The sequence below is a fragment of the Necator americanus genome, chromosome V (assembly GCF_031761385.1).
Source record: "Necator americanus strain Aroian chromosome V, whole genome shotgun sequence".
NCBI classification, from domain to species: domain Eukaryota; kingdom Metazoa; phylum Nematoda; class Chromadorea; order Rhabditida; family Ancylostomatidae; genus Necator; species Necator americanus.
Window position 1 is genome coordinate 11,953,690 of NC_087375.1, and position 23,374 is coordinate 11,977,063.

The 23,374-nt window shown below is 39.1% G+C and overlaps 4 protein-coding genes across 7 annotated transcripts in view; 3 read left to right on the forward strand and 1 right to left on the reverse strand.

Annotated features, from left to right (window-relative positions):
- Window positions 1-4,750: 4,750 nt before the first annotated feature.
- On the forward strand, window positions 4,751-4,993 carry RB195_013606 (uncharacterized protein; the record flags this gene model as incomplete). The annotated part of the gene is made up of 1 exon (XM_064203511.1): window positions 4,751-4,993. One exon carries the CDS (start codon window positions 4,751-4,753, stop codon window positions 4,991-4,993), a length of 243 nt encoding a protein of 80 aa, XP_064059392.1.
- Window positions 4,994-7,709: 2,716 nt separating this feature from the next.
- RB195_013607 (uncharacterized protein) lies at window positions 7,710-8,332 on the reverse strand (the record flags this gene model as incomplete). The annotated part of the gene is made up of 3 exons (XM_064203512.1): window positions 7,710-7,820; window positions 7,896-8,008; window positions 8,248-8,332. The coding sequence occupies 3 exons, from the start codon at window positions 8,330-8,332 to the stop codon at window positions 7,710-7,712; spliced, it is 309 nt and encodes a 102-aa protein (XP_064059393.1).
- A 593-nt stretch (window positions 8,333-8,925) lies between these two features.
- Window positions 8,926-10,571, forward strand: RB195_013608 (uncharacterized protein; the record flags this gene model as incomplete). Of its 3 annotated transcripts, XM_064203515.1 has the most annotated exons (5): window positions 9,875-9,881; window positions 9,996-10,055; window positions 10,106-10,151; window positions 10,245-10,359; window positions 10,422-10,571. In XM_064203515.1, 5 exons carry the CDS (start codon window positions 9,875-9,877, stop codon window positions 10,569-10,571), a joined length of 378 nt encoding a protein of 125 aa, XP_064059396.1. The 3 variants fall into 3 exon arrangements, with proteins under 3 accessions (XP_064059394.1, XP_064059395.1, XP_064059396.1); XM_064203513.1 differs by lacking the exons at window positions 9,875-9,881; window positions 9,996-10,055; window positions 10,106-10,151 and adding an exon at window positions 8,926-9,623; XM_064203514.1 differs by lacking the exons at window positions 9,875-9,881; window positions 9,996-10,055; window positions 10,106-10,151; window positions 10,245-10,359; window positions 10,422-10,571 and adding an exon at window positions 8,950-9,648.
- A 5,434-nt stretch (window positions 10,572-16,005) lies between these two features.
- RB195_013609 (uncharacterized protein) overlaps window positions 16,006-23,374 on the forward strand; it is a gene marked incomplete at both ends in the record, with an annotated part of 79,939 nt that continues 72,570 nt past the window's right edge. For both annotated transcript variants that reach the window (XM_064203516.1, XM_064203517.1), the window contains one exon: window positions 16,006-16,032. In XM_064203516.1, coding sequence (XP_064059397.1) covers window positions 16,006-16,032 — 27 coding nt within the window. The remainder of the gene's footprint in view (window positions 16,033-23,374) is intronic.

Below are 23,374 nucleotides of genomic sequence, written 5' to 3' on the forward strand. Positions count from 1 at the left end.
TGGGAATGATATCATGAAATAAAAAATGATTTAAAAGCAAATCCATTGCCATCGTCCGTTACTCTGTACTACTGCTATTTTCTAAATGTTGAACGCCACTTTTATGGCGTTCTATTACTCCTGCCACGCATTTGCCCTCTTTCATCTTTTTTTCTTTATATTCCACGCTGACATTCATTAAGTGTGAAATTCAGGAACTATACAATATTGGCTACAGCACAAAGAAATTCATTTAAAAACTTTGTGTTAATGTTAAATTCTTGGAATTAGGAATATAATGAGTTAGGATTGGAATCAATGCGTCTTTTTAGACTGAAGGACAATTCACTCACTTTTATACGCATATTATAATATGCATATTATATTATTATCATGTTATATTATATCCTGGCGCTTGTTCCTTTACTGCAAAAAATTGACGCCTCATCACCGTCATAGCATATTTGAAAACTAACCTCTACTCTTTTACAGCTGTTATTACGTAGTAGCTGTTTCAGATTCTATATCCGCTTCCAGTTTCTGTTTTTTTATTCGCTTTTCCAAAAGTTTTGTCTGTTGCGTTACTACACGTGCACTCCGTGCAGTGCGCTCGAACGTGTTCAACGTTTTAAGCGGGATTTATCTCCGATTGAAGAAATCAGAGGAAAGAGAGAGTGTAATTCAAAAACTCGCATCAGCCCTTCGAGAAAAACGGCCGAGACGAACTTCGGTGCACCTCCTTAACTATAACGCTGGACGCTATGTAGCTAAGGAGACCCATGAAAAACTGGTGGAGTTAGGCTGGGACATAGCGCCCCATTCCCCCCATTCTGCTAACCTTGCTTCATCAGACTACCACTTATTCCGGCCCCTCAAGGCTTTTCTAGCTAGGAAAATCTTATCCACGTTTGAAGAAGTCGAATGGGCGGTAAGTGACTTCTTTGCCTCAGAGTCTCCCCAGTTTAGATGAGAACGGATCGCTAAACTACCCATGAGGTGGGACACTGCTGGAATTAACAATAGTAACTATAATATTGATTAATTTTTTTGCAAGCTGAGTAAAAAAATAAGGCAGAAAAAATGACAAATGGTGACAAGACTTTCTATACAGCCTAATATTTGGAGAGCAGGGAAATCGACACACACACACACACACACACACATACACACACACACCATTAAGTAGCGATCATTCAAAGCATTTCGTAAATAGTGCCAAGAGGCGCAAGATTTTTCTATTTTAGGTTGCAACCTTGTGATTTATATTTTTGAAATAGTTTGAAGGAAATTACCCGCATTTGCGTCGCGTTTAAATCGCCTCTGCAATCGACCAAGACGCTGTTTTTCTAAATCCTCCCAACATCGCACTGATTCTCCCATTTTTCTTGTTCGTGAAACTATTCGTGAAAGTTACTTCTTCAAGCAGTGCTTTTCAGAAATTATAAAGCAATGAACAATTTCATTTTTCCCTTTCGTAAACTAAGGAGAGCAGTTCGATTACAAGAAAAACATGTTCTTCTTCTCTTAGGATTATTCTCTGTTCGACTTCTCGATGAGATTTGCAGGATTGTTTCAGAATTTTCAGCATTGTTTCCTCACGGGGACTCAGCAAAGAATGGCAGATTCTACAACATGAGGACTCATGAAGCTGGATTTGATAGTTAAATCCCAGGAATCTCTGTGTTCCTGGTAATCGATTATCTCTTGCGCTACGCTGAATCTGCAGCATTCGTTTCCGGATCCTTCATTCAAATTGTAGAAATATAGCTGTATATATCTACGATACGCTACGATATCTTCAAAATATATTGCCAGCCTATTTAAGTAGAACCAGTAAATAGAGTGTTAGAGGAACCGGCGCATATGCAAAGTAGGTGTTCGAACGTGCATCGTAGAAAACAAAGCCTTTTCCCACGCCGTTTTCCAGATCAGGGGGAAATCGATCGTGACCACGTTCATTCCCACAATCTATACTACAACTCTGTCCTGTCCACGAAAGATCCAAACCTTGAGAATTTCACGATACGCTACGATATCTTTGATGTAAACTAGTAAGGAGATATCAACAACAATATATGGGAAAAAGAGGACAAGCCAGTGGGTAATGCAGTGCGATTAGTTAAGAATGTTGTGTACGTCAAAATGTAATACATAAACATTGAAAATGTTCATTGCTGATTTCGTAAGAAATGATGAGAGCTAAAAAAAGACGAATGATAGCGCCTTGTAAAGAAACAAGAACCAAGCAAGACGTGCGACAGAGGTGAGAGAAGAGTGAGTTCACAGGAACTTCCAAATAGTAACTCTGACAACCAAGGGAGTCACAGTTATGTAGTTTATAAGTCTTATACACGGATTCTCGAGATCTGAGGAATCCTGAACGCCTCCAAGAATTCAGCTGTTTCTTAGGCTCTCAAAAATTTCTTATAGGTGCGGATGATAATAACAGTGCTGCAGAAATATTTGCAACACAAATATAACTTCTCGTGAGCTTACATATACATGCACTTCTGTATTCTTACTCTATTCCCCTTCTCACATCATTTGAAATAGTCGTTAATTTTCTCCCTGTTAATCGATACGTCGTTCAGGTCGGTATTAACAAAATTTCAAAAATGCAAACCTAAATATTTGCAAGATTTTAAGAGAGCACTGTAGTGCAGAGTTCTATGTGGCTTCTCTTACGCAAAAGCCGAAAGGATTGAGTGGGCTCCGAGGTAGGAGGCCTTCTGTACAGGAAATTATGAATTTTCATTTCAGCTCCATATTTTCATGGTTTCTGTTCCATTTATTTCTTTTTTTTTTCATCGTCGTTAACTGGAACATGGAGTATGTCTTTGACATTGTTTCCATGGAACAGTCAATGAAATAATGAGCTGTGGATCGAAATCACTCAAAAGCATCCGAGGTGATAATTTTTGATGTTGGAAATTGGAAGTATAGGCATGCAAAGGCAAATGCTTGCAGAGGCGGAGAGGAAATGAGAAACTGTATCTCTTTTCGTTGGTGCCTTGCCGCTTCACACCTCTTCGATGGATTAGGTGTGCACCTAAGAGTTTTACAATGTACCTATTCCAACCTTTTTCTAGACTTTTATGATCTTGAAATAGCTGAGGGTCTGTCAACAAAAACTGCTCTTTATGCCTTGATGAAGGATTGAAGACTTCAGGTCGTGTATCTAGCGAAAATATCGCGAAAATGAATTACGAAGAACAAGCGCATTCCATAGACTCGGCCGCTTTTTTCCCAATTATCTTTTTTTTTTTGATAAATCTTAGATCATTTCTAATAAAGTCAGATATTCGGACGCTAATAACATATCATGTCGTGTCCGGAAAGGCTAATGATGATATCAATTTTGCGTCCTAACCACAGTTTCAAACAGGAAGGCAGCATACCACGAATCTGAGCAAATATGAGCGAATCCACGAACCTCAGCAACCTATTCATTGGTTTCACTTGAATAGACAACCGGGGAAAACTAGGTTTCCACCGCTGCGCACCCGGATGCGGTGCGTGAATAAGGGTGGCGTGATGCAACTAAAATCGTTGTAAAAAACGGAATCTTTTCTTGCCGTTTTTTTTCTCACGACGACTAGGGAGAGATGAGCGGAACCACCGCTGATTCCGCAACCCTTAGCACATCTCTGGCATGTTCAGTGGTTTCCCTCATTGTGTCAGATTCGTGGCATGCTCCCTTTAACTCCTACTCTTCCCGTTGATTTAGACTTCTAAAGACATTCTCTTCCATCTTCATCTATCGCGCATTCAAGCACTCAATAATCATTTTCTGCGCATAATCTGCCTTAAGACAATACGTACATACACATATGCGGGCTAATGGATCAATTCCACCTTGTAAAACCGTACATTGCAGCAATACCGTGGCTTTGCCTACTTTCACTTTTAGGACCACTTCTCGATTCTTTTCTCCCAAGATCAGTAATTCTTACTATGCATATCATTGCTCTAAAGCTTTATCTTACATTTCAATATGCTTTTGCCAGAAATTATTTGCACTATTTTTCATCTTTTGAAGGAAAAAACTTATTCACTGGGATGAATTTGCATTGGAAGCAGGCCTTTACATACGTAGTTCTTTTTGATCTCATATTTCTGCTGTTTCTACGTGAGTGGTATTCAATAGACAGAGGTACCAACTCCGAAAAATTCGTTGGATTCCATTTGAACACGGGTCGAATTGGAAACCAGGTACGTCACGTATTTGTTGTAGTGGTCAGCAAGTTTTTTTTAAGGGAATTCTTGTCGCTGCACCAACACTTTGGTCGCGCAACCGCTTTCACCTCTCTGTGACCACCCGTATTCACTCTTCAAAAACGCTTCGATACGAAAATAAAATTAAGGAACGCCTGCCTTTCAACCTTATATAATCTTAAGTATTTAGAACGGACTGCGAAAATAGGATAGGAAGTTTTGACGAAGCTCAAACCCTCAAGTGCACCGATACTAAGAACTCTCTCATCACTAAGGGGACCTGGGTGTCCTTTTCGCGTATTTTACCGTATCCGAAAAGCAGGCTTTGAGTCAACAAGGAGACATTGAAGACCCCAGGAGTACATTCAGCCAAGGGCCATGGCGGCATTCAGCCATGGCCCAAAATAAGGGTGAAAACTGATGGGCAACAATTGCACCATCCTCATTTCGTTGAGCAGCTCATTCTTATAATATTAAAAGTTTGAGGGGCGAAACAGCGGCTTTATTCTGTGGAACTTTTAAGAACATTGATCTCGCCTAGGAAGCTCGAACACAAATGGATGACCTTAATGAAGATATGGTGGGTTTGAAATGTTCCGTGTTGTGCGCATGGTTGACTCGAACTGATCGCAAGGGAAGACAGCGAACATTTGGCTTTGGCCTGCACCTCAGAAATCTGGAAACTCCACAAGTAGGAGGAAAATGCGGTGAACATTACTCAATGTTTCATCGAGAAGGCGATGCTGGGGTATCAGCTTTGCGCGATGCGATGATGATGATGCGCGATGCGATGCGATGATTGCGTGTTTTATTCAAGATCAAATCTTAAGGATCGAATACACTTTTGCAATCCTTAACTGCCGTAGAAGCTGGTTACGTGTTACATTTTATCGAAAACCGGTAAAAGGTAAAGGAGCAAGTAGGTCCAACACGATAAACACTGCGTAACTGAATAACCTACAAGACATCATCATGAAGTTCTTGTAAGAAGAGCATGAGTCTTTTTTCCATATAAAACAAGAGAGGACTTTTGGCAGTGGGTGGAATTCGAAACGATCGGAAGAAGCTGAAGTATTAATTGGCAGTTTTTCACGCAAATCGTAGGCGGTCTTATCATGAGGAGGTAACATCTCGGCAACGCTACTTAGGCTCTGACGAAGGCGGCGACGCCAAAACGTTGGCCGTGATGGAGAGCTTTAATAATTTTGGCTCTTGCTTCACACTGATAATTGACAGGTTGCAATCATTATGCCAACATTTAAAGAAGGTCGAACTTTCACGCAAATCAAACGACCAGCAACTGATACTAATGATTTTGAAGCGAATACTTTTCGAAGACAACCTTTGCGATGATTTCTACTGACTTGTGGAATTCTCTACAAGAAAAACTGCAAGTGAAATGAAAATACCTATGCAATCACGAGAATCTCCAGCAAAGGAGTCATGCGTCGGTGAAAAGGCTTACTACCGCTATAGACAGCCATCTCAACTCTGCGCAACAATACAAGCACTGAGCAAATAAAATGGAATCTTTGAAGATGGATATGCTTTGCAGATGAATAATCCAAAGAGTTCTCATGGTGACTGATAGAAACTAAATGACTAATAGAAACAGAATGTTGCATATTTAAACTGCTGGAAATTTCTGGCGAGTTACTTTGGAATTGAATGGTCAGACAACATTTTCAAGTGCATCAGCCATTGTAAAACGCTACAGAATATCTTATTACTCCTACCTTATCCTTTAAATATGCATTTCTTTAATTAATGTAAGATTTTAAGTCATACTGTGAGCTCAATATTTCCAGATGTTTCACCTGATATCTGGTTATGGAACTGCAAGAGCTCTGAATAGAACGCACTATTTACCGTTTGAGAAAGCAATCAAGCACGTCATGATGTATTTGAAGTATATCAATCTAATTCTCTCTCGTTTGGAAAAGACTTATGCCATAGCTAAGGTAAGAACCATTTTTCCACTTGTATTATGTGAGGTAAATAACAACATGATAATTAAATAGTCTTCAAGAAACTGCAGTTGCTGCAATCACAAAAACTTCTTTTCTGCATAATTTCGTAGTTTTCGAAATCCACCTACACTTCCTTCGACCACTACTATGAGATTAATTGCACTATCATTAGCTTTTACCTTCGTTGTTCAAAGGTGACCTCAAGCACAGGTGTACTATGCACCAACGTATCGAGAAAGTCGAGATAAGTGGTAGCGGAGTGTCCTAGGAATTGCTCGATAGAGAGGGTTTTCGTCAAAGACGTCATTTCACTCTCTCGTCATTGTCGTGCTCCGGGGTTCCCTCTGAAAAAGAGACGGCATCAGTGGGTGTGTTCCGTGTCCCGACGTCAAATGTTCCGGACACAATTGTTCGGATCCGTAGAGACTAGCGCTGGGCTGAGCCACTGAAAGCAGGCTCAACCCCTCCGGACCCGTGTTTGAGAGGAGATCCTGGACATGTTTTTGTCCCGAAAAAAGAGAGATAGAAGTGGGACAGGTGTCCCGACGTCAAATGAGCTGGTGGGTGTTGAAAGGTAGTGAGGCGAGTTCAACACGATGCTGAACTAATGCGCCAGCACCAGGAAGCAGAAAAATATAGTGAGACAAGGCCTAGAATGTCAGATTGTGTACCCAAACTGGGAAGCACTCAGATGAGTGGGGCGGTGTCTTCCAGCCGTCCTTGTCCTCTGCTCTGGTGTCTTCTGCATCAGATAGATGCGCTTGTGCTATAAGGTATGCTAGAACGGATTCCGCTTGATATCTCTGCTTTCTGGATCTCAGATTGGTGCGCCTGCGTCAAAAAGAAGTAGAGTTTGGTGACACGTGTTCAGTGGCAACCATTCAGGCATGGTGGCGCCAGAAGACAGTGGAAGGTATCCAACACCCTTATGTAGATGCCGCTACCAGGATATGGAGAGGGGTAGGGGTAAACAAGGGACCAACGAATTCATAGTGTATCAACGCCAGAAAGCAGTACAATGAAGTAAGACGGCTTGCCTGCATGACGAATCGCTGAAATGTACTCCTACAGCATCATGCTATCCAGATGATTTCTTTAGAAACTATATGCACGCGTCCAGACGTCTGGTCAGTAGGAGCTAGCTGTTTATGTTCAAGAGGTTTAGTGGTTCTTCAAGATTTATTCTCTCAAAATTCCATCGAATGGCGAGTGCGCTATGACTCGTCTTTAATTACTATCACGAATCAATAGCTTATCGGATTACAACATCACAAAATGTTTTCGTTCTCAAGACTCAACACCGGACATTGATTAACTAACCTAACATTTGAATACAAAGAAAAGGAACAAGTGAAAAGGTTGCGAGATACCGCGACAGTTTACATGATCTGCGTAAGGCGCCTTTATCAGCATGATGATGGCTTTTGCATTATTTAGCAGTAGCACATCATTCTGGGTTAACTGTTAGGGAAGAAGAGAAAAGTAAGATGTTATAGCGGTATGGAAGAAAGGAACATCATGCTATACAATAACGAGGTTAGTCTGTCACGTGTTTATTTTTATGTATGCATGGAACGGGACAACAGAGAGACGGGTCCGACGTCGTGGAATTGGTGCACAATACACTGAGAACTGCACAGTAGGCGCAATGAAGATCTAGAATGAGTGCAATTAGCGGTACAGAGGTACCAGGCAATAATTCCGAGCGGATTTGTCAAAAGTGAATGAGACGTTATGAGCTATTTCATAGCTGTGATAAGTGCATGTGTTGCGTTTCATTCCCATGCATTCTTCCACATGTCTATTCCACTGCACTTTTCCCTTAGCTGGTAAGATCCTTTTTTCTGGAATAGGAAGGTGAAATGCAAGCAGCTGTTAGAATAGTAGCTAACAGTTCGCTTGATCAGCAAACTGTAGAACATTACCTTTGTCACTACGACGATGACGTTCACGTTATTTTATATATTTATATTATATTTTTATTTTTATTATATTATTTTTGGCACATCATCCCATGCTGATTGTTGGAGAAGAGGACAAGAAAATCTGATATTTCGAAAAGTGTTCCCAAATTGTTGCTTACCGAAGAAATACAGGTGTAAAATCAAGTTTGAATCAGTGGAGGAGAGCGAAGTGGGAAACACAAGAAACGAGAAGTCCGGCATCATCCGGACATTGTCAATGGTTCTAATAAATTGACGAAGGCTCAGGAGCGCAACTTCTACTTTGGAAATTTAACAATCTCAATAAATTTTTGCAAAGAGAAGACAATTTTAGGTTGCACATTCGTCAGGTCACACAAACCAATACAGATAGTATGACTCGTTAGTAGCTGGTCGCCGTTTTTTCTTCGCAGTAGTTCTAATCACGTGGCATTTTTGTCAAGTGCTGTAAATTCAAAGCTATGCAGTTGTTAGGTTATCTTAAAATTTCGAGATTAAATCTTCGAATATTCTATGGCGAAAGCTACCTTCAACGTAAATACTCTTGCAGAATGGAAACAGCCAAACGACGGGAGAATTTGTTGAGTCGTCTTGTCTTTATGATAACCCCTTGAGGTGAATACTCTTTCTTCGTGGAATAGCAAGGAATAAAGAAGTTTCTCCAAAAAGTAGGTTTGTCATGAAATGTATATTATAGGTGGCTGCCTTATTTGAATGCTCAAATAAAACCGCACAATGGCATTGCAAGTGTGAAATGCTATCGTAAGGAAAGCTCGAAAAACATACTAATAAACGCAAAGTCAACCCATCCTATTGGCATGAAAAAGGCAGTTATCCGAAATATGGTCAGAACAGCAACAGCACTGTGCACAGGGGATAGGGAACGGGAGGAATCACCAAAACTAGCCACAAGCATAGCTAGTTCAAACGGTTACTCGAGATTGAAATCTATCACCCAATCTCAAACTGCGAGCAACACAGTGAGGATCCCACGTGAAGGTAGAATTACTTTGTGCATCCCCTTCGCCTCTGACTCCTTAACTGCTGCTATACACCGGACTCTTTTGCGAGCACAGCTGCAAGATGATGTTGTGTTGGTGAACATCCCGAACGACAGCATCAAGCGACAGTTAGTTTGCAATAGATTCTACGATGGGCAATACGTGCCAGAATGTTGCGTGGTTTGTCCATTCGATGAGGCCGGTGATTGCACGAACATCGGAGTTATTTTCCAAATAGAATGCAACGCCATTTATATTGGAGAAACTGGAAGGATGCTGAACGTGCGTATCAAGGAACATTTGGCTGATAAAAGGCGAGGGAGTTCGATGACACCGTTGGGGCACTACAAAAACGATAAGCATGATGGAAATGAGTTTGAAATAAAATGTACGATTCTAGCGCACGAGAAAGAAATATCTGATAGGAAGGCTTTGGAAGCGTTCTGGATTTCCGTCAGGAATCTGTCCATGAATAACAAAAATGAGTGTTTATCAATTACCAAATACTTCTTGCCGTTAGTAACACTCTGTGAGCTATAAGATTGCAACACATGCAGTTCCTTAACGTTATCCAGACACCAGTACTTAAGCATACTGCACAGTGCGTAGATCTCATTCGCCCTGGTGACAATCTTTAAGAACGCGGTAGTTTGCCAACCCCGCTAGTCGGTGAAACTGGTCAGTTTGTTTTCCTCTTAAGGTCTCGCGTGGTGTACTTGGAACAATATCGGGGGTTGGCGAGGAGAGAGGAGGAGTTTGATGGGATATGCATGGTATCAAAGACCTCGAACCATTTTCAGGCCTTTGAGTTTGTCGAAACGTCAGGCCAACAAAAAAATTTCACCTAAGCCTCGTTGACAAAACAAGAGAACATAAATATATTATAGGTTTTCTAACAACACCGATCAATACGTGTTGCTATACTTCATGTTTGGACAAAACCCTTGGTTCTTTGAAGACTACCTTCCGGAAGTTTGAGAAATTCTTCACTTCTCAGAGCAGTTGAAGCGCATTGGTAGTAAAGTCGTCAATGTTCTGAACAAGTAAGGGACCATTCTATATTGGCTTTCTGTATTTATGGGTTTTGCTGCAAATTCATAGGCATATTTTCGAATTTATTAATTTTTTTCTCACAGGACTCACTCGAATTTAATGTGCATCCATATTACAAGAACAGATTTTGTCCACGAAAAAGTAGCTACCGATGTGATAACTGCGATAAATGCAGCTATTAAAATTGCAAGACGAAAGGTGTTTTCTAGACCTAAGTTTGAATTTTTCTAAATTGATATACTTTATTATTTTATGTCCAGAACCTTTCGCAGTTTATGATTTTTGGTGACGATCAAAAATTCATGAAGAACCTGTCAAAAGCGATCATTGACCAAGGACACTGGGAAGAAAATGTGAAGAAAATTCTTCTCGGAAACTGCACAAGATTAGCTAAAACTTCTATATATTAAGGCTGTTCTGGTTTCCAATTTCACTGCAGCGAGGGATATTTATGTTGCGTCAAAATTGTGCGATTCGTTTTTAATAACTGCAGTTACCTCAACATTTGGCTGGTGTCTGGCTTTTTTTATTCGAAACCAAAGCGCAGTCTTCTATTTGCCGGACAAGCGACCAGAAGCTGATAAGGTGCCCGATAGAGAGTTGTTACTGTATGTTCTTCTTTGAAAAGTTTTCGAGGAATTTCCAATGAAAAAGAATTTTGGCCTTTTATTAATTAGCAAGTGGGGCTTTCATCCACTTAAAACCGTCCTTTTTCAACATTCTCGGATACCTGAAAGCGAAATATCGCTGTCATTTGTTAGGGATATTTTTCTTTTGTGGCTACGATGAAGAAAAGCGGGAAAAAGTGCAGTGGTCGAAGAATGTTGAAACACAGTCCCAGAAAAATCAGAGGCCCCTTACAGTAGCTTCTGCCATACCACTGCATGTCAGTTCATTTTCTAGAGTATGTATATTTTCTGAAAATAGGACCAAAAAAAACGGAGAAACCATACTAGAACGGAAATAATTAATTTCTACGATTGAAAATGAAGAACAATGTTAAGTATCGACTAAAAAAATGTTTGGAAGGCGAAATGGTAGGAAAAAAAGGGAAAACCATCCTCTCAATTCTTTCCGCTTCCAATTTAGGTGTTATCTCCAAGGCTACCATAGGACCTTGTAATGAAAACGGAAGAATAAGGATATTTTTTGAGCAGATCTCAAATGTTAGATCGATTACAATCTTAATTCAAAGACCTTTGTTTTTATTATTTTTTTAATTTTGTTCCAATCAACACCAATAGAGGGATTTGTTTTTCTCACCAATACCATTTTTTGCAATTACGCCATAACTTATAACGCAGCGATGTGTCAGTGGGTGTTAAAGTGCGTCTGCACTCATTGAGGTTCTTGTTTGGAAAGAAAAATTAAGTTCTATGGATGACTAAAGTAGTTAGCTTCATTCTAGAAGAAACCGCACCTAGTATGTTTCCAATATTCGATTCTGTGCTTCTTATTTTAGTGAAATTCGTGATAGGTCCCATATCACATGCCGATTTTAATTACCTGTGAAAGTAGTAAGAAGACAGAGCTTCCAAAATACTAACTTTTGGCATTTTTGTTGAGTTTTTCGCGTATCATTGTGAACAATGCCGTCTACGTGGTCCCGTTTTCCCCGTAGTATCGAGAGATACTGAAATTGAACCTGGTTCCTTCAATCCAATGAAATATTCCAGTAATAAAATATTCTGTTTCTGAAAAAAAGAAAATTATGTAAATTCTTCTCTTCAGGAAATTATGGCAATAGTATTCGGGATGATGTTGTCGGTGCTCATTCGAGTCCCATGGTCTCTCCTATGCTACGCTTGTCAAATCCTTCCTTTTCTACATAGTCTGAATGTCAGCATCATTCTCATTTGTACATTTAAAATTATTGGAGTTATAAATGTGAAGAGTAGAGATTTTAATCAATTTTTTTTCTTGAAAAAACATCATTTGTGAAATAACAGAAATCGTCGTGACTTGGCAAAAATCTTCAATTCCGGTCTTTAGGAAGGACATGAAGAACTCGCTCAGTACCTCCTCCGAAAATTAGTAGTAAGTAGTAGCCGGTCTTCACCCACAGTGAACAGCCGTCACTCTTCAACATAGCCATTTACATTGTTTCTGCCTTGTAAGAGAAGATATCTTCACCATATCTATACACCTAAGATTATAAAAAATAAAAATCCATATTTAAGACTTCGACTATGTTAATGAGGCCCTTGCTTTCAAGCCAGAATTGTAGTTGAGGGGTTTTGGATACCCGCGTGTTATATCATCATGTAGGGACCAAACAGATGTATTGCAATGAATGTTGTGAAAGTTCAAAAGGTTCATTCCACGATCCCTGCACCCGCTAAATCGTAACGCATGTGGAACATACGTGGGAAATGCAGAGTCACAAAAAAAAACATTAGCAGAAACTCATGGAACAACCTGCTCGTCTAAAAAAATATCGCCTCGCCTTACAAATCATTGCATGAGCCGCATACACGTTTGTAAATCTCAAACTATTCTGGAATTAAAGACATTATCCCACTAATGTGAGGTGGTCCGGATTTCAGGTGGAGTATTCGTATGCGGGATCGTAGATCATGGAGAGGTAGGTGATTCCGCCCATTTCTTCCTAATTGTCGTAAAAAATGGCCCGGAAGATACGGCTTCGAGCGTTCCGGAGCGCTACTTGCTACAACGAGTTCGGTTGGAGCGCGCCAGCATTGTGCTTGCGTCGCATCTTTAGGGCAGTTTCTACGGCAGTCAGGAAGAAATGGACGGAATCACCCATCTCTCCATAATCTACGATCCCGCATACGATCAATCCACCTGAAATCCGTACCACCTCAGATTCGTGGGGTGATGCCTCTAAGTCAAGCGAGTAAATATTTTCGGGACGGCGTGTAGATATACTCAGGATCGACGCCCAACGATTTCTTGTTTAGCACTTTCATATATTGATTTTTTGAAAATCCTTTCTCGTGGAAAAATACGCGCCCATTCCAAGTTGCTGACCGCTGTTGAAAAATTGGAACAAATAATGAAACTTAGCAAAGTTGTAAGTTTGATATTGAAGAAACTAAACATCTTCAAAGCTAGAAACTTACAATTTAAATTATCGTAAAAAACAAATTATTCGCCTAAAAATTTCTGAACAGATTTTCCACAGCTATTAATACGTGCCTTTTTACTAACCTTCAATGATGCGCTTTTGTAAATTTCCGAAGAGAATGGAGATTTCGAATCTATAAATGATATGGAGTTCCAAAATGCTCCAAATAACCTCCTCGTTGCGAATCAAATAAATATTTCATCTAATTTTGAGAAATTGACCCAACTCCTATGAGCACCTCTTCTTTCCACAAAGATGTATTCGCTAAATATACCAATGGCAATTGCGGAGGTGTGAAACTAATCACCAACGAATACTTCTCAAAATTAGACGAAATATTTGTTATATTGGTAATCAGGAGGTTATTCAGAGCATTTTAGTACCCGATATCATATATGGCTTCGAAATCTCCACTCTCTTCGGAAATTTGTTTGTTTTCAGGTCACACACTTGTCAAAACTAAATTATTGAAGTATATTTGAAGTCAGCAACTCATCTGCTTTCGAATGGTGTTTTCAAAATTGAATTTTGCCCATTCCCAAGAATTGTGACGGATTTTGGGACAGAAGTTAGTGGCGGTGTTGTATGGGCTTCATAATTTTTTGTTCATAAGTCAGCGTGTCTTTAGATCGGTATTTAATTGAAGTAGAAACGAAAAACGAGTACGTGAAGGAGAAGTTAAGTGAATTTAAGGAAAAAATTGCTTCATTCGCTCGAGTGAAATAATACTTTCTTTGGGGAACATATGCATAAATTGCCTCTCCGACTTACTTGTGAACTTCCAGTCGGGGGCGAGAATTCGTTCAGGAAATTTTACCGGGACCTTGAAAAATTTCTTCGATTGGACTATTTTGTCCACAATTCCAGTACTTCTAGAAGATTTATGCAGAGCTCCACTTCTCAAACTTTCTGACTATTTATTGCAGTTCCTGGTCACGTAGAAATCAACTTCAAAGAGGCTGCAGAGAAAAAATTGATCACCTATTGAAAACATCGACTAGCAATTTTCCTAAAGTCCATTTCTTATCGGAAATAATTGAAATCGCTTAAGCTTCTTTCTTTAATTATAAATAAGAATCAGTGGAGTTGATTGCGAGAATAGTTGATTTGATACCACACATGAACGAAAATAATCGATTCGGCACACAATACAAAACAAAATTTATTATCTGGTTCAAAAGTATCGTTAATGATGAGAAAAAAGCAAAGGAATGCATAATTAGGTGAAATGATGCATGTACATCTGAAAGAAGAACTATTAGTTGCATCTGGGCTACAAACTCATAAATGTTGCAATGAATTCCATAAAGAGTCATGGTAATCATCATCGATTAAAAGCAATCAATGAATCAATCAGCCAACAGTAGTCATGAAATCACTAAAGTTCATTTTTTTCAGCAAAAATTCACGATCTGTTGCAGCAGTTCATACGACCTTTCATTTGCGATCATTTTTAAGTTTAACTTTAAACCGGGGCCGTTGTAGCGCAGTCGGTTCGAGGTCCCGTTGTCTGCACGATCGAACGGAGGTTCGGATCCGCCCTAGTGCTCACCAAGCTCCCTCATCCCTCCGGGGTCGATAAATTGGTACCACACTTGTCTGGGAGGATAAAAACACTAACTTGGCACATCGGTTAGTCCCCGCAAGTCATTGTGTAGGCCAGCTGCACATTCGTAAGCCTCAAACGATTCTGAATTGAAGTGAACATGGTTGCGCATCCCAATCGGATTGATTAACGCAAGATACTTCTATCCTTAAATCGAAACCGAATGCATATTTTGTTTCTGCTGTCTTTTTTTCTCCGGAAACAGCAGAGAAACTCAATTTTTGTTGCAGAAAGAAGGAAGACTTAGACGGAGAATGTATTAATCGTAACAGAAGTGTTCAATATTCATTATTCGGTCTATTTGGATCCTATAAAAAGTTCAAAGTTGGACCTCCTCAAATTTGAAAAGAATAAATTACCTGCAGAGGAATCGAGGGGCTTCTTTGTTCCCATTTCTTGGTCTGAATGAAATCTTTGCGCTTGCTAAGGTAGAACCCGCCATCGAAATGATGTGGAAAAACGAGAAATGATGTGGAATCTGTTCGTTTTGGTGAAAAATACCAGAATAAAAGCAGCTGAACCCGTGTTTCTCCTCTAGAACCATATTGATCCACACCGACCAGCAATGACCGCCACCCGACAGCCACCTTCAAGATCTTGACCGCCGAAGAACTGGTTCATCGTTTATCGCTGCGATGTTCCTAAGTAGAATGCAATCGACCACGTTCTCGTGATCAGCGCTGCACGCGGTTCAACTCTTGTTGAACTGACGTCTCTTACACTTGTTTCTTTCCGAAAACACTCTACGTTGTTGACTTCTTGCGATCTATTGTTTTATTGATCAGTTCCGGATCCTTTTCACATCAGTCCGGGGCTGCAGTATGTTGGACTCGTACACACCTTGTCCCCCTCTAATCACGTCGGTGCGATCATTTCTAATTTCCTGCAAAACCACATTTTCTAAATTGAAGGTCACAAGCTGTTCTGATCTTTATGTAGCTTCACGAGATTTGTTCCTCTTGTCTAGTGCGCGGAACGATTTTTCCAAAAAAAAAAAAGTTTTTTTTTATGAAAAGGAGCTACGTTAAGTTTAATTGTTACTATGTGATCTCATGGTTGAGGAATTAAACAGCTTTTTAAAATTTTCTATAATTCCTGGTTGCAGATATTGATTATGTTTTGGTAGGAGCTATCGAACACGAGCGCTATCATGGCCTATCGGGAAAAGTTGCCATCGGTGAGTTTTGTGGCTTTCTTTTTTTGACATTCATATTCCTTTCGTTTTATTCTCATCTTAGTGTACGGTTCCCTTCAATTGAATTCTAAATGGTCTAGTTATAGTTCGTAATTGGTTATGCACAGATCGCAAACTGTTTGCATTACTTTGTGGACTAGTAATCATTGGTACCACTAATTATTTGTTTTTATTTTCCTTTAAATTTATTATTATAAATAATCGATATCCCTACTTCACTTTAGAACAAGGGAATAAGTTGAGAAAAGTTCGCTTTCCTTGAAAATGTTCGAAGTTTCTGAGCCGAGATTACAAAGAAGTCAAATAGACCAAGAAAGTTAAGTAAATAAAACAGTGTTTTATATTACAGTACAGTATTTTAGCTTTAAGCTTTTTTCCTCTAATTTATTTGTTCTTTACACTATTGGCCTAACTCGACATAAACAGTGGATTGGTGTTATTTATTGCTAGAAGGAATTCCCCGCATCCTCGTCGAAGAGTGAGGTCCTTCAACACAACTCTGCGTAGCCTTTTCGATCTACCGCTCACAAAGAATCCATCCGTTCCATACTGTTCCAAATCCCGTGAGACTTGACGTCTCGTGAAAACTGCCTATCGACACCGAGTGGCCCGAGCTCAGCAGTGTACATACGGCAGTTCAACGCAATAAACCGGAGATTTCCCGAAGATTCCATGTTTCCTCTCAGTATTTCACCGATTTAGGTAGGGTTTTGTCACTGTACTGTACGAAAACACCTTTGCACAGTATCTGGGTAAATTTGGCCATGTAACCGTGCAAGTCATATAGCTCGTACACGCCCAGAACTTCAAATTTCTGATTGTAGTGGTTTTTGATTGCGAACAAATGGCAATCATATTCATACACGAAGCCATCGCCCCCATATTGTAAGCTCCAATTTTTTGAAATACCGCGAGCTTCGTTGAATTCTGCACTTCTCTTTTTCCTCCTGAAAAGACATATTTTCATCGCCGGACTTGTGGTTTGTCCCCCTCCATACTCTTACAGCTTTCAGAAATCGCATCAAAGCAGCATCTTGGTGTGAGAAACAGACTTCATCACTTTTTTTGTCTTGGCGCTCATAAATTAATCTCTTGCCTTCGTCGCTCGGTCTCAGGCTGCTTGGGCGTGTGAAAATTCGCTAAATCTCGTCTCACGGAGGTTTAGAAGAAGTTCTCCATGTCCTTGGATTTTTTCGAACTTCTCTACATTCGTTCGAAACTTAGCATCTATAACGTTCTTAATTTGTACTTATTTTAAAGAGCTTCACTACGGTACATCAGTTTTTGCTTCTTGTATCGAAAAAATTGCAAGGGGTCCTTGAGAATTTCGCCTCATTATTCATATCCTTTTGACAGAAAAAAGGTCTTAAGGCAGCCAAGGCAATATTTTGCCTCTTTGTTCATTTGTGTCCTCATTATCCATTTGTTTCTAATAAATTTTCAATGATTGAATTATAGTTGTAATTTTTTAAGCTTCACGAAGATTTTTAAATATTCGTATAGAACGCCTGTGTATTTTGAAGGTTCCAAGTTGAAAGAATTTTTAGTAAGGACACCATTATATGGATATTCGAGAGCCTTGGGAAGAATATACTTGAGATGCGGAAAAGTGGTAGTTCTCAAATTTCATTAAGGTTTTTTTCATCACCACATATATCCGTGCGTTGATAGATCTATTCCCTACACATATATAATTTTGTGTAAAGCTATGAAAATGAACGAAACCTCAGATAGAAAAAGAAGTGTTGGGCAACAGTGGGAACATTAGAGGTGGTGGATTTTTGATAGGATTCAGGTACTGCACCAACCTGGATTTCTTGCTTTCAAGATCTCACTCCCGTTTTTCAAGAACAACTCGGGACTTCTAAGACCAACGTAGATTCTCCAACTTTCAGAAGAACAGCAGTGTTAGAATTTTTTTGTATTTTTGTTTGTTCGCTTGTTGACAATTAAATTGAAGATGTTATACTATTATGCTAGAGGCTATTTTCGAAAATGGAAGACTTTGATAGTTGAGAATGCGGGAACCGTGGATATTCTTACTGTGAATTGAAAATTCTGCTTCTCTTTGGGAAAATATAGAAAAATTTTAGAGAAACCGGAGACTGAGAAATAAGTTTTCAGTTTAAAGCTCAGGTATCGTCGTTAAATATTCATAGAAGCTTAATTCACGGTAAGAAATTTCTTGTGTTCCAACATAAAGCACAGTTTCTATTATTTAATAAGTACATATATACATGTGGTGAGAAGAAGATCAAAAAATTTTCAAGATAATGTAGTCCTTTAGAACAGTTTTTTTGTGGAAATTGTAGTTTTCACACGATGAATTGAATGTGCATAAATTAAAAAAGAAAAAAAAACGAAGAAGCATCAAAGTTCCTTGAAACTGGAGAAGCAGTTAGACACGCTACACCGTCCTGCTACATTTAGAAAACGTTCTTAAAAGCAGCCCATCACTTGAAAAAAAGAATTAAAGGAGAAATACAGATACATAGACTGTCCCTGTTGTTCTCGAAACAAAGGAAAATGTTTATTGATAGAAGTTTGAAAAATACTGAAAATTTAAAAAGTTCATCATAATGCAAACTCGTAAGCATATATCTTTAATTAAACATATAACATACATAACATAAACATACTCAAATAAAGGATGAAGAAGAAGTAGGATATTTCCCGGAAAATCTAATTCTTTGCAATTTCATGTGATTTTCATTGTCGCGTAACGTGTTTACGACTCTTATTCGAAGAGTACAAAATACGGCCAGACTCACTAATTTTGTAGCGAAGTGTTCCTTTCATCCGTGAAATGTACTTAGAATAAAATTCTCGAGCAAGACTCACTTTGACTACAATAGCTCAGCTAAAATTCATGCTTCGATAGTGATGTGCGTGTTTTGAGACCTGCGTAAGATTTCTCAAAATATGTATGCTGATAAATAGTAGATCTCTCTATTTCCCCATGGCATTTATATATTATTCTTTGCGATGCATTTTAAAAGCGATGAGTCTTCGCTTTTGTTTTACTTTTATAGAAGAAGAAAAACCTCTATAATTTGCGTTGTTTCTAGCTCCTTTTATACTCAAACTTCTCCTAGAATCCCAGCGAACGCAATAAAATGAGCCTTCAGTAATTTCGTGGAGAAGAGACGAAGAATTTTGATTGTGTGTCCGAGAAAAATGTTAAAATTAAGGTATCAGGTATTGAAAAATATTCGGAAAAGTGTTCGAGTTCTAAGAACCTGCGGAATACCCGTGACATGAACAATCATCTCCTACTATGCGCCTCTGCACTTCCGGGGCGAAGGACGGGGAGCAAAGATTTGAGCCATTGGCAATTTCAACATGCGCTCATACCTTATTTGATGGGATTTTTTGTTTTTTTTTTTACCCCTTACATTGCATACAGCTGCACAGAAACTATGAATCCTAATTTATCGCTATTTCGTTGACAGAAAGGCAACGTTTCTAGTTTGTGAATGGCTACATTACGGTTCCCTATTTTATTTTTCTGCAAAATATCGTCTCGGCAATTCTTTCAGTACTCTGCGTGAAATGTATGGGATTTTGTTTAGGTATTGATCTCTAGCTGGGTTTTTGTAAGTACAACAAGTCGGTACCTCCTTTAACGACAAAGTCCATTCATTTTACCAATTCATATTTTTTCGTGCTTCTCTAAACACAGTATCCATGCATTAGGAGCCTTGAAACCAAATGACCTTCTCTTTTTGGCCGAAACTTTTTGAAAAGTCATCAATTTGCCAAATCAGCTGAAATACACTCTTCTCCAGGACCCCGTTCTTGGATTTTCCATGTTTTAGGGATGTCACATCGGGGTTTGAAGTTTTTGTTTGTTGTGGTGCGATGCTTTCAGTTTTCGCAACTAACAGATACTCCAAGTAAAGAACAACTCCGTTCGTACTAACCAAATTTCCACTGGTGGTTTTAGGCAAATTGGCTTTGGAACGACAGCCAGCCTTGTGTACGTGTATGTATGTGTTTTGTGAGAGCAATTTCTAAAACAACTTCTTGAAATAAAAAGAACGGGAGGGGATTTGGCCTTCAGTTTGAAATAATCCGCAAAACACAACGTTTATATCCTGCATCATTTGATCACTGCAAGAGATAGCTTAGAAATAATCAACCTTTCTTTTTTTTTCTATGTTCATTAGAAAAAATTTCAGTATTGTGTAAAAATTTGCACAGGAACAGAATAATTAAGGAACTCGCTTTTTTCACACTAAAAAAGGAGTGCTTCTCTCTTCTTGACCGTATAGAGAATTTATCAATTCTGGAACTTCTGTCCTTCATATTTTTGATTTTAATTGATTATCTTCGACTTCTCACTAGTGCATAATTAAGTTTCTCGAACTGGACTTTTTTAGAGTTTAATTTTTTTTTCTAACTTTTTAAGTTAATTTTTAGATCTGAATTCTATTTGTGGATTGATCTTCCTAGCAGTGGATTTGACAAACTTAAATGAATTTCAGAAGATGATTAGTTAATTTGTACTCTTCTAAATAGCGTAGCTTCCCTTAGACATGTTCTTAAAGAGATGTGAATTTATTTTTGAAGGTGGAACTCTGAGACTGATTTTCAAAAAATTTTTGACCTCATGACCTGAGACTGTATTCTCATTTCCCGTTAAACATGCTCACTCAAATGAAGGATTAAGAAGAAGAAATAGGATTTTTCTCAAAAAAAATCTAATCCGTCATCAACTCTTCCCGTGTTCTTTTGCGTCACGCTAGAAGCCATTCGTTCAAAATTCACTGAATACGATATTTAGCCGATCAAACCTCCAAACATCAGAAATTCCACGAGAACACTTCTACTATTTCTGGACGGAGGAGCAAACAGGGAAACTTAAACAAAATCATATACTCGGTAGAAGTGTGTAGGTCAGTACCCAGCTCAGCGAAGAAAAAAACAAGTAAATAAATGCAGTAATTAACTAGAAAACAATTCCCTCTTCCTCAAAATTCCATGATTATTTTCACGGAGAAACATCGAATGAAATTCGTATCGTTTCCGTTTTTCTCCTTCTATTAGTGCGATTGATCAACGCTGTGCACTTCATCCTTAAAGGCATCACCCCACGAATCTGAGGTGGGGCAGATTTCAGGTGGAGTATTCGTATACGGGATGGGAGACTATGGAGATGGGGGTGATTCCGTCCATTTCTTCCAAATTGCCGGAAAAAAGGGCCTGGAAGATGCGGCGCCGCAGAAAGCTGGCGCGCTCCAGTCGAATTCCTTGTAGAAAATAGTGCGCCAGAAAGCCTGAAACCGTATTTTCCGGGGCGTTTTTTACGGCAATCAGGAAGAAATGGACGAAATCACCCCCCTCTCCATAGTCTCCCAACCCGTATACGAATACTCCACCTGAAATCCGTACCACCTCAGATTGGTGGAGTGATGCCTTTAACTTTATTTGTTGTTAATTACCTAGTGTAGCCATTAGGCGAGAAGAAAGGTCCTCAGGCAGACGATATTGTCCTCGCAATTTCAGAAATTTTTTCTCTACCCAAGAAGAAAACTAATTGTTTGTTTAGTCTTATGCTCTGCTCTTCTCCATGCTTTCATGTCCATTTGCGACAGATGTAAGGGTGAATAGTGAATAACAGCACATTGTTTCCTTGTTTTTTCTTTGTATTTGAAGCTTATAACAATATCTCTCAGTTTGTTTGTTTTTTTGCAGCCAGAATTGTTTTACAGTGGAGTCATCATGGATGTTTGAGCATTTTCATTGGTATTCTTCTTTTTTAGCATATCATTTTTGCTCTAGTTGCGAGCCAACATAGGATATTTATTATCTGGATTGTTACCCAACAGACGCGAAAGACGTTGCAAATTGCATCTGAGCGAAAATGATCTTCCCCTCCTTCTGTTTCGCCAGTTAACCCTCGTCTATTCGACAAAATTCCGCAGAGTGGGGCAACGAATACGATAGTGAGTGTTTTCTTGGCGATTTTTCATTGTTTTGACGTCCGTCCGCCGACTCATGTGGGGTGGATTCTTTTAGAGGAAGAAGCATCAGCCAACAACAAACTCACTCATGCCGAAAACATTATTCATGAAATTACGATTATTTATGAGATTTCAGTTCTATGAAAGAAGAAACTATGAAGTTTCTATGTTGCTCGTGGCTGGTTATATAGCATTACTTTTCTCATAATTTAATACTACCTTACATTAATTGTTTTTACTTCGATTGAGCCTAATCTAAAACATAAGATCTAGAGCTGGCTTACCGATATTATTTTATTTATTTTTTTGTGTTGGTATTTTATTTTTTTTTCTGAGAAAATCTTGGTTCTGCTGCATAGAATATGTCTACGAAAAATTTCCCGCTTTCTCCTCATATTTTTTCTGGCACAGTGAATAGTAGTACCATGACTTAGTAGCGGTGCAGAAGCGGCGGGTAACATCTGCCTGCATTCTTTTTTGTTCCATGTCTGCATGAGATTTAAGACTTAATCCATAGTGTTCACGGCTCTTTATTTAGGTTCATCTAATGTTTATTTATACTGTGCGTTGTATTGTTTATCTTTTTCCCCATTTAGTCAGTTGGTAACAGTCTCACATATAGTCCTTCCCACGTTTATTCTCCCGCCGAACCGCGTCGCAGCCAATGCGATGCGTCGGGTGGACCAAAATGACATGCAATGACAGAGATGGAAGGGGCGACGGTGCCAGTGCGCTTGGTGCGACTATAACTCTTTGCACAGGGAGTAGCTCTCGCAAAATGTTTTTTCTCTGAGAGAGAGGTTACGATTCTTTCAGATATTTCAGAAGAAATTGATGATTGTTTAGCCCGAGTAACTAACGTTCTTCTCTCCAGGATCATGTCTGAGGGGAGTCCAATCCTACTCCACATCTCATTTTCTTAAAAGCACTCTTAATCACGGTTTTCATCAGAAATAAGTTTGAACAGTTTCGATGAGAGAATTGTGACAGGAAGAGCGAAAAAACTGCTTATACCGTAACTCTACTTCTTAGATAAACCTGTCTAAGGGTTCCCTATAAAAGACACTAACATCGTGAGAGTACCTCTTTAATTAGGCTCGCTATTGCTTTTTTTTTAAAGCAAAGTGCCTAGGGTTGTCGGAAATTGAGGAGGAGGCAGTGGAGCCTTGTGAATTACTTTTCTGGAAGGGCTCACATTTCAAGCATCATATTTTAGAGTTATTCTTAGAGTTTTACAAAGGAGAAATGCCCTTAATTAGGGGGTCAGACTGTAGAGTATCAATTTCGGCCTCCTCCCCTATATGATGACCATAACGCAGCCAGCCTACTTTTGTTAATATCAGATTGTCCTACAAGTT